Source organism: Engystomops pustulosus, chromosome 10 (genome assembly GCF_040894005.1).
Source record: "Engystomops pustulosus chromosome 10, aEngPut4.maternal, whole genome shotgun sequence".
NCBI classification, from domain to species: domain Eukaryota; kingdom Metazoa; phylum Chordata; class Amphibia; order Anura; family Leptodactylidae; genus Engystomops; species Engystomops pustulosus.
In genome coordinates, this window is record NC_092420.1 from 69,385,922 (window position 1) to 69,400,706 (window position 14,785).

At 38.8% G+C, this 14,785-nt stretch overlaps 1 protein-coding gene across 2 annotated transcripts in view; it reads left to right on the plus strand.

Annotated features, from left to right (window-relative positions):
• DPYD (dihydropyrimidine dehydrogenase) overlaps nt 1–14,785 on the plus strand; it is a 654,802-nt gene that overhangs the window by 198,813 nt on the left and 441,204 nt on the right. For both annotated transcript variants that reach the window (XM_072127199.1, XM_072127200.1), the window contains one exon: nt 11,203–11,290. In XM_072127199.1, the coding sequence (XP_071983300.1) occupies nt 11,203–11,290 (88 nt within the window). The remainder of the gene's footprint in view (nt 1–11,202; nt 11,291–14,785) is intronic.

Below are 14,785 nucleotides of genomic sequence, written 5' to 3' on the forward strand. Positions count from 1 at the left end.
GCGACACTTCTTTTTTAAGAATGCGGCGGTTTCTCTGAATCCATCGGGTTTTCCTACGGCCACGCCCCCCATTTCCGTCATGCGCATGCCCATGCCGATGCGCCACAATCCGATCGCGTGCGCCAAAATCATGGGGCAATACAGAGAAAAACGGAAATATTCGGTTAACCCGTCGCAAAAACTCAAATCGGGCCCTTAGTAAATGACCCCCACTGTGTTTCCCTTTTTTGTCATCAGTACTGATCAGAATACTGTTATTTAAACAGGGTCTAAACATTATTAACCCCATAAGGACGCAGCCATTTTACAGCTTAAGGCTCAGTCCCATTTTTTCAGACCTGCGTCTCTTTATATGGTTATAACTTTTGAACACTGTTACTTATCAAAGCGATTCTGAGATTGTTTTTTCCCCACATGTTGTACTTCATTTTAATGGTAAATTTTGGCTGATAAGTTTTGCGTTTATTTACCAAAAAAAGAAAAAAATGATGAATTTTTAGAAAAATTTGCCATTTTCGAAATTCAAAATCACCGCGTTTTCAGGCAGATCGATTTACCATCTAAATAACTTGCAGAATAACATTTGCCATTTGTCTACTTTACATTTTCATAATTTTGAAATGTTTGGATAATTTATTTTGACGTCACGCGGCCTACAAATCGAATAGCGATTTTCCGTATTTTCAGAATTGACTATTTTGGGGATAAATACTGTTTGAAATCAAATTTTAGATATTTAACAACAAAAACCCCCTATATAACCAACCCATTTTCAAATCTGCACCCCTCAAACTATCAGAAACAGCATTTACAAAGATTGTTAACCCCTTGAGATCTTCATAGTAATTGAATCAAAATGGCGGTGAAATTTAGAATGGTCAAATTTTGTCGGTTATACATTCATTTAGCCCTAAAATTTACACATTTCCAAAAGATAAAAAGAGAAAACTCACCATAAAATTTGTTCTACAATTTCCCCTGAGTGCAGAGACCCCCCACATGTGGACATTACTTGTGCTATGGGGGCACAGCGAGGCGCAGAAGGGAAGGAGCACCCTGCAGCTGCCAGGATTTTAGTTTTCTCGTTGCCCCCTTTTGAAGGCTATAAAATTTTCGCTTTTCCGTTATTTGGGTCATGTGACGTCATTTTTTTTGCGGGATGAGATGCTTTTTCCAGTGTTAACATTTTGGGGTTGGTATCACCTATTGTTGAAAATTTAGGAACTTTTTTTGAGGTCATGAGTAGAAAAGCATCAATTCTGTACTGGATTTTTTTTTTTTTTTTGTGTTCACCGTATAGCCTAATAATCATGTTATCTTTATTCTATGGGTCGATACGATTACGGGGATACCAGACATGAATATTTTTTCTTATGTTTTACTAAATTTGCCAAATAAAACCCTAATGTGGGGAAAAATCTATCATTTTTGCATCTCCGTCTTCCAAGTGGCATAACATTGTTACGTTTTTGGCTACAGAGCTGGTTGATGGCGTGTTTTTTGCGGGACATGTTGTTCTTTGCAACAGAATCATTTTGGAGTACATATGTTTTGTTGATCACTTTTTATTGCATTTTTAGTGGGATATAATAAGTAAAAATCATAATTTTTGGCGGGTTTTTAACGTTTTTTTTTTACGGCGTTCATCATATGGGTTCAATAGTTATTTACTTTTATTCTATGGATTGTTACGGACGCGATGATACTATATATGTGGGGTTTGTGTTATGATTTAGACTTTTTTGAGCGTTATATGTCTCTTTATATGTTTTGGGGATTATGGGCATTTTTAGTGATTTATAAAGTAATTTTTTATTGAAAAACATTTTTTTTACATTTTTTTACATGATCCACCATGGGATATGAACAAGCAATCATCTGATTGCTTGTTCTTGATAATACTCTGCAATACTAATGTATTGCAGGGTATTAGCAGTGCCAGCCTATGCAGACACTTTGCCTTTAAGATGACGTCACAGACGCCATCTTAAAGGCAATCCCTCCAGACTTCTCTGGGGTCCCGATCGGACCCCAGAGGTGCCAAAACAGCGATCGCCTCCCCCCCCCCGAAAACGGTGCGGGGGGCCGATCGTGGGGTAAAGACCCCCAGAAGGCATGTTAAATGCCGCGGTCGCGTTGACCACGGCATTTAACGGGTTAAACACCCGCGATCGGAGCCCACTCCGACCGCGGGTGTTAGCCAGGGATGTCAGCGGTAGATTACCGCTGAAATCCCGCGGCTAACGATGCCGGTTCGGCTGCTGTGCAGCGCTGAACCGGCATCGTCTCTGCGCAGTAGCTGTACTGCGCTGAGCGCTAATCATCGGAAGCTGCGCAGTACAGCTACGGCGCGGAGCGCTAAGGGGTTAACAAGTTCCAAGCTAATGGTTTATGGAAATCTTTCATTCCAAGATTGGTCATCTCCAGTACTAGTTATTAGTACTAGAATATAGAAGAGACTTCCTTACCTGCTTCTATTATGCAGGGGAAATTCCTTGGTGGGTCCTCTTAAGTACTATTTATAGGTGTATCTCCTTTATAAAGATTTTGCTTAAACACCCTAAAACAGTTTGTTGTGTGACATTAGGCTGTAAATCTACTATATCTATAGGATATGTAAACATTGCCTAAATATGGAGTCAAACCAGATATTTTAATATAATATCAATATTATATTAATACAATATTATATATATATATATATATATATATATATATATATATATATATTAATATTTTATATATTAATATTTTATATAATTTGCATATTTATCAAATAAAAGTTTTACAAGGTTCAAGGGCAAAGTATTAGGTGAAAAAAGGATTGGGCTGCAATCCAATAGATGAACCTACAACCTGCCTGCCTAGTAGGTTTCCTTTAAAGCTGATGGGGCGTGTGCAAAACTTGTACCAGGCACCCACCAATCATTGTATAATATAAATATAAATATATAATGTATAATTTGCATTACTCAATAATACAGAATAATTTGTGTATGAGCTCTTTGGGACATCTGAGAATGACTCAGCCTGCAACCCCTACATGTGTTCCCCTACCTGATAACAATTCCTTTATTTATATAGCGCACACAGATTATGCAGCGCTGCACAGAACTTGCCAAATCAGATCCTGTCCCCATGGGGCTCACAATCTAATCAATGTTTTGTGTGTGAGTGTGGGAGGAAACCGGAGGACCCAGAGGAAACCGACACAAACACAGAGAGAACATACAAACTCTTTGCAGATGTTGACCATGGGACTTGAACCCAGGTCCCCAGCGCTGCAAGGCTGTAATACTAAGCGCTAAGCCATCGTGTTGCAGAATACATAATATTATTAAAGTGGTTGTCTAGTTTCGGCAAATGATTGAAATTGTTGTGTAATAAAAAGACACACAATTTTGCAGTGTACTTTCTGTATTAATTCCACACAATTTTCTAGATCTCTGCTTTCTAAAATTAAACAGAAAGCTTCATCGTTTACGTCCATTTGATACAAAAATGGTCCCTGGTCATGTAATGTCACACAGGTGCCAGCTCGCAGTATCACAGAGAGTGATCAAAGCTGTGTGATATAATAAACCGTGCACCTGTGTGACATCACATGGCCATGGACTTATCCACATGAAGTAAGTAATGACGCTTCCTGTTGAATAGCAGCAAGCAGAGATCTGGTTAACCATGAGGAACTGATACAGAAAGTATAGTTGAAAATTTTATAACTTTAAACAATTCATTCAAATTATTTTCTGGAACTATACAACATCTTTAAAGGAAATTTACCATTTGCTTTTATGAATTATGAACCAAACATACCTTGAGAATGCTGTAGCTACACTGATGCAGGGGCATATCTTGTTTAACCCCTGATCCAAATGGTTTTGCTAAAAAAACAGTTATAAAATTATGATAATGAGGCTCTGTGGCTCATGTGGCTGCTCTGCGCTTCTCCTCTTACACAAATTATGCACTGCTCCAGCCTTTTCCTGTCCAGCATAAGCCGACACAACTTCATCACTGTGTGGTTACTGACAGGCAGAAGTAATCAATAGCTTCACCCTCCCCCAGCTGCTGTGTATGAGTCATCCAGCTCAGGTTGACTAGTTCTGTCTGGACAGTACACGCAGCTCTTTCATGTATGGCAGCTAGTCTGCACCCAGCTTTCCCAAGGTTCTGAATTTTATAATAGTGTTTTGAGCAAGGGGGGATTAAACAAGATATGTTTCTGCATCAGTGTAGCTACAGCATTTTCAGGGTATGTTTGTTTCACAATGCATAAAAACAAATGGTCGATTTCCTTTAAGTTAACCAATTATTCTTTACAAATTGGGTCTTAAAAAACTTTGAAAATTCTCAGATCCTAGATGCAGCGGAATGGAAGATATTTCAAAAAATAATTATGCTTTCATTATATAGATTTCAATATCTAAAAAAAAAAAAAAAAACAGTTGTGCAAAATCTCTAAAAGTATAATTTAACGTTCCACGATTATCTTGTAAAAAATTGCCCACTTATCTTTTTCTTATCCATTTACTACATTTCCTTTTCGACTCTTCGACAACTCTTTGCTCTCTGAACACAGGACGGCCCCCACCTTTTGCTTTTTTTAATTCCTCCCTTTGCAAAACAATCCACAATTTCCAATCTCTTAATAACAGCTGAAGCGGAATATCAAAAGAGAAATTTAAAAAGGCGGATTTCAGCTTTATTTAAATGCCGCTTGATGGAAAAATTATGGAGAAGTCCTGGTTATTGCAATTTGCTTTACTGTCCCTTAAACTGTATGGATGTGATTTCTCATGTTATCAATCATTTAGGACAATTTAGGTAATAACATTTTGGCATGCCTTTCCTGCTTTTTTTATTTATGCCATTTGCTTAGCTCGTGCTACGCGCTACCTTTTTCTATTTGGCAAATGCACTTTGTAATATCTATTATGGCCTGGTCAAAGTATAATTTATTGTCAAATAGAAAAATAGGTCAACAGTAATGTCACTCGATGATCAACCCCCCAAGTTTAATAAAACATCTCTCCAGCATGTACTCTAACTCAGCAGTTGATATTTTATTAGGCCTACCTGGCTATAGCAGTGGTGTAATTACTAAGCTGTCAGAATGATAAGTGGGATTAATGGCGGTGTGATGCACTTTAGTCTGTACAGTGCTTAGAGAATTGCAAGATGGTATTATTAGAAGAACCCGTCTGTAGTGGCATATTCACGGTAACGGGAAATATAAATAAAGAAATGGGCGAAACACTACATTTTGGTTCTGCCCCCCCCCCTTCCCCAACTCCGGCTTCATTTGCATGTGACATTCGCAGCAGCTGTTTATATGCAAACTGCAGCAGCTCAATAATTAAAAGAGAAATGATTTGGTGAGGATGTTCTTCGCCATAACTAGTAATTTTTTCTGCTGCCAAGCAGCATCTTTTTATTCATTTTTTTTTTGTTTTGTTTTGTTACCTAGTTTTATGATAAAGAAGAAGAGGGAAAAAAAAAAATCTGGAAGTTTAATTATAGCTTTTTGTCCTTCCAGCGTCTGCCTGCTTCATGCTACATGCTTATTAGTTTGTGATGCATGAAAATGATGAGTAAAATGTTTTAACATGATTTATTGAAGGGGAATTATCATGGTAAATTAATCTGATTGAATTTGTGCTGCAGTGATATAATTGCTAGGTACTAGGATTGGGGCGCTATAAATACATTTGACTTGTAAGAATGAGATTTTTTTTTTTTTTTAATTTATATATATTTTTTGAACTTCTGCTATTTTGAGCTCTGCAGTTTAGTTCTGCAGAAGGCTGTTTTGATAGACAGCTCAGCAGCCTTTCACAGCAGGGAATGATCTGCACACAGTCATATGGGAGTGCTAGGACACTGCTCCAATCAGCTTCTGGGGTAGTTCTGGCCACTCCATTTATACTTGCTGCTTCATTGTATCTGTGCAGGGTAATGACTTTTGTGAGACTCTGACTCTGCTGCTTTTTTTCCGTGATTCTGAACTTTTTCTAGAAGCTTGACTATACTTCAGTCCTACGATTTTGTACCTCACCACAATCTTCAAGCAGTGTGTCTGACTTAGTTTTGCTGTCTTGTGTGCCTTTGTTTGTCTTACTGTTCTTTTTATCCAGGATAGGTACTTCTGCCTTGTTGTCACCTGCAGGTTAGTGCATGACCAGCAAGTAGGCAGGGACAGAGGTTGTGGGAGGCTCAGGGCTCACACTTCTTTCCTGTCTTGACAGACATATTCTAGATTTTAAAAAATTGACCGCCCATCCCTAGGGCAACTGGTACTGCTTGTGTGAGTGATGCTTTTGCGGGTGTTGCTTCTGCTTCAGGTCCATTCTTCTTGACCTTTACTTGAGTATTTCAGTCTCTTCACTACACAGATCACATTAAACCCCTTGAATACTAGAGAATCTTGACAAACATCAAAGAGTAATATGAGTATAGCATGAAATCTACCCAATGCCTGGGTGATATCACGCTGTATTTATAAACAGTAGTCTGCAAGAGGTTTGTTCAATCTTCTGTACAAGTACAGTGCTAAGTCTGTGCCATTGGCTCTTGTGTGGAGTGTAGATTTTTGCTGGTATTCTACTGATGCTTGCATGTAAGAGTTTTACGACAAAAGCAATCTCAAATCTTGACCTAAGTGATTAAAGGGCCTTTCATTTTAAATTGCACATGTAGTACAAATAATGAGTTTGATGACAAGGGAATCGTTTTTTTAGAACCTCCAGGTGATACAGAAATTAGGTTCTGCAAGTCTTTATAGCAGGTATTAACTGTAATGGTGGGAAAACCGCAACAGTTGTTGAGCCAAACCCACCCCAGCTCAGCTTTTTGGTTCCGCTCAAAACCTCAAGTGACGTCAACTGGTCATTCGAGGTCTATGACAGCTACTATAAAACAGAATCGATATTTCCAGTAAATGGGGTTACCAAATTTCCATAGTATCTTCATTATTTTTAAATGCATGGACAGTGCTACATTGGGGCAAAACCCCGTTTTGGAAAGCAGAAAAACAAAGATGAAAATATTGGTTGTTTGTTTGTTTGTTTGTTTTGTTATTTGTCTTTGTGCATGTTCCTTCTTTTGAGTTGATTTTTTTTTATCTGGTTTATATATGGACAAAAATCAAGCAGGGTTAATAAAATGTGCAATTAATATGATCGCTGTAAACTGTAAAACTGTGGAACAGTCTTCAAACATGAGTCATTTTCTCTGTTCACTTCAAAGTCAACATTCAACTCATTTGGTTTGAGTTGTAGAAGCGTTTCATGTTTCAAGTGCTGTAAATATAAATTTATCTTCAGTGACAATTAGCATGTCTCTTTGTAACTGTAAAATGTTTCAATTTAAGTAAATTGCATCCGTAGCACTTAAGGCAAAATATATCAACGTATTCGTCTACTTAACGCTATGAAAAGCAATGGATGTACTATATAGGAAGCTAACAAATATTATGTCTCTGGGTTTTAGAATTTGGAATAAGGCCTTAACGGACAGTGCACTGTGCAACACTGTGCATCTGCCATGATGCCAGTTGAGCTTTTTGCCTCAGGGGGGCAGAGTACAATAAATATAAAGAAGCCAAGGTAGGGTAGGTATAGTTCTAGTGTAGTCAAGGATCAGGTCAAAGGTTATCACAGGCAGATAACAATTGCGGTGATGGACTAACCAAGGTGGGTAGCTTGGAAAGGTCTTATAAAATATCCCGGCACCTGCACAGGACACTAATACAGTAGGGTTTGTGTTAAAGTTCTTTTTTTAAACCATGAATTGGCCAAAGACCTTTCAGAACTATAAGTATTTACTGAGAGTTTTACTTGGATCCTACAAGACAGAACAGATGAGGCCTGAGTGAACTTAACCAAAGCAGACAGAGAGTAATGAAGGGTACAAGTAAAGTGACAGCCATGACCACCAATGACCCCTCCATTGATATTCAAGAACTACTCGCATTACAGAGGAAATATGTAAAAAAAAAGAAACCGCTTCCATCCTGCATATAAACCTTGTAAATACAACAATTCCTAGTGGCTGACTAGACAAGTCATAAGGAAATAAGTTTTACAGGGTGCGAAAAAGAAAACAATTCCTCTAGTGCAGTGGTGTAGAACATGTGGCGTAGGTGCCAGAGGTGGCACTTAGAGCTTCCACACCATCACCCCAGCACAGGTTGAGTGACTCGTGGCATTTTAATGTACTTCTGGGTAGTCCAGGATGTGCTGTGTTCACCATTATTCAAAAGCAACACTTCCTGGGCTTCCTTGGGCTACATTGCCCTGCAATAATCCAAATCTCCTCTACAATCCTCAACAATCCTCAAGACACTTATATGATTGAAAGCTTTCTAAATGAAGGCTGCTCAATTTGCATCAACGTTTGACTTTCAAGAAATCTATAGACATGTTTTTTAAATCACACAGCCCTTTTTTGGAGTTTTTGAAGTTTGCATCCCTTTATTATTTTACCAATGTGATTCCAAAAAGGCTTGTAACCGATCGGCCAAAATTGTGATGGGAATGGTATCTGTTACCTCCAATGCACTTCATGCTTCTCATGATCTTTGCAGGATATAGTTAAATGTGCCATGAACAGAACAGTTCCCCTGGTCTACAGTGATAAAAGGTCCAAAGTGCTTTATAATTGTCAGTAGCAAAATTACTTGTACTAAGCAAATGAAATCTATTTAAATGCAACCGTGTCAGATTGCATGAGCGGCTCTTGGGTGACTGCGCTTCCAGCTGCAATCACTAATGTATTGTCTGTTCACAACTACTGTATGAATGCAGAATTGACCAAGACACTTCAGAGAATTGACATTAATTTTTTACAGCCACGCCATCCTTGTTGAGATATTCAGTATGCACGAGATTTGTATGTTAAGCTCTTTTACGTAGCGATCGTTATAATGAGTATCTTTATTTTTTTGAAAAGTAGAATTAACCAAGTTATGAGAGCAATAAAATATCATTTATGATCAAAACTGTGAAAAAAGAATTGACCAAATCTCCAGAATAGCACAGTAGGATTTTAACAAGACTGAGGAAATATTAAAAAAAAGGGAACCAAAACAGGGGTTTTCCCATGAAAGAAAGTTCTCAAACATTGATCCCCTTGTAATGTTTAGACACTAAGGCCTCATTCACATGGCTGTTTGGGGGACGCATATACGGCCAACATATATGCGTTGGATATACGCCCTCTATAGGCCGGCAATGGGCGCACGTCACCGCATAGAACGATATGGTGCAGCACATGTGCTTTCTATAGCCAGGAGAAAGATAGGACATGTCCTATCTTTCCCCGGAATACGGCACTGTGCCTCATGTTTCTTTATGGAGAGGGGCGGGGATGAGCGGTGCTCATCCCCACCTCCTCTCCCCGGTGCCACCGTTTGCCAGCCATGCCACGGTGTGTGAATCTAGCCTTAAGATTATTTTAACCCCTCATCTGTCACTCTCTAGACAGGTCAGTCAGTTTAAGAATCCAGAGTGTGGGTGGGTACTCTCAAAGCAGACATTTCATGATTCCTCTGTTCTATGAGATGCTGTGTGCTGACAATGTGCTTAGATTGTCAGGGTAAAAGGTTTATCTACACTTCTATTTAGCTTCTGAACATTTACTAGTATCTGACACATAGAAAAGAGATGTTATAAAGATCTGATCTTGCCTGTAGCTTGTAGAGTAAGTCTCTGCACCCTGCTTGCTGACAGGAAGTGTCTGTGTTTGAGCTGGTGTTGTAATGCAGGGCAGTATGCAGAGAAGAGAAGCTATTCATGAGAATAATCTGACCATAGTCAGAAGATTGCGGTCATATTCAGGGACAACCAAATTGTAAACACCAGGACTAATAGAGACAGTTGGGACTTATATTTGTGAAATGCTGTATTTCTGTTAATAACAATTATAGAATGTGTTATTTGTTATCCTGAGTATATTTAAGATTCATGTCTTCATAGCAATACCCCTTTAAGTAATTTTTTTATGTGCATTTGACAGGATTTAACATAGCTGCATTAAACTAATCAAAAACAACCACAAACGCACAAAACGTTCAAATTTACACACAAGTAAAACAAGGTGGGGACCTTATATGTTTTCCAGACATATATTTCATTTTTTTGAGTAACTTAGTTTTAGTATTTTGGAAAATTAGGCTATTGGTGTACTAAGGTTGAGTATTGTAGGTTTCTTCTTTTTATGAATCCCAGCACAAAACACCACCACTTTATTGCACACCTGTTACCTATAACTTTTGACTAGTCACATAACGTTGAGGACCGCTATGTAATACTATCAATACAAAATTCTGCTAAAAGCCTTAACCGACTACAATCCACATCAGAATCATTAGGCTGGCATACTTAGACAAACATAGTTATGCCTACCTCTCAACATCATCAGGAAGTTCTCAGTGCTGGTCATCTTCCATTGCATGTCACAAGTAATGTCAAGACAAGAAAATAGGTCAAGAACATCTCTTCTGCTTCATTAGAATAGATATGAAAGGGGGTTTCCAAGACTGAAAAACAAAAAACTTCGGTGGCCAGGAGGGGGCTGCTTAAAAAAATAAACATGTTCTCACCTTCGCGTACCCTCCTGGTGTCCCACGCTGCCATCTCTCCGGTCTGTGCACCATGTAAACAAAAAGGGGCACGTAAGTCGTGCTGTGTTCAGCTTCCAGCCAGCCGAGCTGGCCGGCCATGCCCAACCGTCCCTATTCCCAGAGTTGTATCATGGAGGACGGGCGGGCCTGGCCAGCCACATCAGCCGCCTGGAAGCTGAGCGTAGCGTGGCTTCCGTGTCCCTGTTTGTTTACATGGGGCACGGACCAGAGAAATGCCAGAGTGGGGCATGAAAAGAACCCACGAAGGTGAGTACATTTTTTTAAGCAGCCCCTTCCTGGTCACTAATGTTTTGGGGTTTTTTACAGTCTTGGACAGCGCCTTCAACTGAAATATTCTCCTTGAGGCAACATTCCCTCTTCCTTTGTTACTACTACAAGGTTTAGTTGCAGCAGGTGATGTGATGGGGGCCATTATTGATCTTTACATGTAATGTAATTTGTTGCATGTAATTCTGTTGTTGAGTTCACAACCTCTCGGCTCTAATGGTTTCATTCCTTCCAAGCAAGAGATAATACTTTGCCCTATGAAATATTTATCACTGTTGCTTGTTTTACAGGTGCCTGAAATGTGCAGATGCTCCTTGTCAGAAGAGCTGCCCAACTAACCTGGATATTAAGTCATTCATCACCAGTATTGCAAATAAGGTAAAACCTTCTAGTATGTGTCGCCTATTCAAAGACACTTCCACTGGGAAATAATACTCACAATCACATACATTTATACCGCATATGAAGCAATGGAATTTTATTACTCAATTTACAAGGCTGAATTTAAGATGAGAAGGGCTTTACCTTAGGTAAACAAATTTACTATGGATATATTCCAGGATATGGGGAAAGCAATGGACAAGTCTCCGAGATGGTCGTGTGACGTGACGAGAGACGATATTTTTTGCTTCATAGATTTGTTACTTATTTGGAATTTATCATGCACCAAATCAAATCCGAATCTTTTTGCTTTGCTTCAGACCAATCTTTTACCCCTTAATGACCAGGCCCCATTTTCGTTTGTGCGTTTCCATTTTACACCCCCCAACTTCAAAAGTCTATAATTTTTTTTTCTCACGTAAAGAGCTGGGTGAGGGTTTTTTTCTGTGCAACATATTGCATTTAACAGTTCCTGTGTACTAGGAAATGGGAAACAAATTGCAAATGCAGTGAAATTTGTGAAAAAAATGCATTTGCACCATTTTCTTGTGGGCTTGGTTTTTACGGCTTTAACTGTGCTCTCCAAATTACATGTCACGGGGATATCAAATTTATATAGATTTTAATGTGTTTTAATATATTTAAAAAAAAATTAAAACATTCTGTACATTCTGCATTTTGCCATTTTCCGGTGCTAATAACTTTTTATACTTTGGTGTGTGGAGCTGATGAAGTGTCAAGTCGAGATGACATTTGCAAGTCGAGATGACATTTTCATTGCCACCATTTTGAGGAATGTACGGCCTTCTGATTACTTATTATTACTTTTTTTATACATAGCAAAATGGCGAAAAAGTGGCATTTTGGACTTCTGAGCATTATTTTCCATTATGGGGTTAAATGCCGGGAATAACAGTCAGTATATTTGGATAGATACATTTTGGGACGTAGTGATACCTACTGTATATACTTGAGTATCAGCCGAGTTTTTCAGCACAAAAATTGTGCTGAAAAACCCTAACTCTGCTTATACTCGAGTCAAGAAAAAAAACAAATCATGTACTCACCTTCCGACGCCCCCCTGACAGGTCCTCTTCAATCAATCGATGCTCCTGTATCTTCTCTGTGTCCCCGTGCCATCTGTCGCAAGGATTATGATGTCAGCCGCTCGCTGACGTTCTACATCGGCACACGCTATGATGTCAGTGAGCGGCTGACGTCACGATCCCTGAGACGGACAGCACGGGGACACGGAGAAGATACCGAAGCATCAATCGATCGATTGGAGAGGACCTGTTTTGTTTTTGTTTTTTTGCAGGCTCCATACTCCAGGGGCTGGCAGGCTTTATACTACAGGGGGCTGACAGGCTATATACTATAGGGGGCTGACAGGCTATATACTCCAGGGGCAGGCAGGCTATATACTCCAGGGGGCTGGCAGGCTATATACTACAGGGACAGACAGACTATATACTACAGGGGTCTGGCAGCTACATACTACAGGGGGCTGCCAGGCTATGAAGTGCAGGGGGCTGCTGGCTATATACTGCGGAGGCTGTGACCAATGTGTTTCCCACCCTTGGCTTATACTCGAGTCAATAGTTTTTCACAGTTTTTCTGTGATAATATCAGAGGTCTCGGCTTATACTCGGGTCGGGTTATACTCGAATATATACGGTAATATGTTTAGGATCTTAGCTGTTTATTTTTTTTTAATATCATATCATGTGTTTTAAAATAAAATTTATTTAGTTTTTAAACTTTTTATTCATTTTTTTTTTTACTATTTTTTATACCCCCCTTGGGTACTACGTTGAGTCTACCATACCCTGCCATACTGCAGTGTGTCAGTATATGAGGATTGCAATGACATAGCAAAAATTTTGAAAAAAACAAATCTTTCTAAATGTTCAGTGAAGGTTCTGCTTAGCTAATATTTAATGATTTACTCCTCTCCTATTGTGAGAAAAACATCTCAGAATAAAGAATAAAGCAGAAGGTCTTGTGAGGAGCAGAGATTACGTGTGGGGAGGTATTGGGTACAATACATTGAGTATGCATAAATTGTAATTTTTAGGAAATCATTTTGAATGGATTACCTTTACATTGAATAATTACCAAAAAACGGATTGGTGCGAGTCAAAGACCCAGCACTCCGGCTGTTAAGCTGTAGTAACATGGTCTGCCCACTAGAGATGTCTGCTGTATGTTTCAGTTACTAACAAAAGCTGATATGTGTGAATTCTACATAATGAATTTTATTATATGGAATGGGAATTAATAGTTCTAGCCTGGAAGCTCCTATAAATGGATGTATCAGATTATCTTTCACTGCGTTCATTGCAGTGACAGATATTTACATATTAACTCACATCTTCTTTTGCTTTGGCATAAAAAATAAAGGGAAAAAAAATTTACAAAATCCAAATTTATCAAAAAATCCTTTAAAGGGAACCTGTCACCACATTTTTTACGATTACAGCTAGTTTCCATAGAACCCTATTAACTAGAAGCCACAATTCTGTTAGCTGAAAATAGTTTCCCTTACATCCCCATAAAATCAACTTTATGTAAACCTACCTGGCATCAGAGGGGGTGTCTCCTGCTCCCCAGGTTATATGCCTCCTCATCATTCAGAATTTCATGCCATGTTACCAGGGTAATGTCGGTAAGGTTCTTTACTCAGTAATATTAGCATCTACCTAATGAATGTATCTAATCACATGAAATCACAGCATACCTCCATAGACTTCTACTCCTCACCATCCATGCTGTGATTTCATATGATCAGATACATACATAGGGTAGATGTTAATGCTCCTGGGTAAAGGACCTTAGATGACATCACCCTGGTCACATGACATGAAGTGCTCAATGATGTAGCTGAACTCTCTCTATGTTCCAGCAAGGCACTGTGTAACATTTGACAGTAAACAGTAAACAGAACTGTATGTGTCTGCATGTGAATATTGGCAAATGGTCCCCAATTAGTAGTTCCACACAGCAGCATGTCCTAGCAGTGAGACCTGTCACTCAAGAACAAGGTGGCAGGGCAAAGAAAAATGTAATATGCATGACAATTTATTTGACAAGGCTTCAATACAGAAAGCCTGACTACATATATGTGAGTACATTTGATCATTCCATGCCCCATCATTGTAATGAAGTGGGTTTTTTTAACATTACAAGAGAAATGCTATGATAACACTTGAAGAGCCTTTCAACAGAATGGAGCTGGTAAACTCCCTTTCAATACATTTTTTTAAAAAAATTTTTGGTGATGTTCCTCGTAATGAACTGTTAAATAAAACTTGGATTTTAGTACTTGAAACAGGATTTTTTATATCTTACCCAGACAGCAGCTCTAGTTTCTGCCAGCACAGCTCTGATATGTTCAATCTACTGAAAGACTGATGGCTTTAAAATATAGAGTTCAAATCCAGCGAGTATAAGTCATAAACAGTCATACGCTGCAGAGAACATTTTATATAT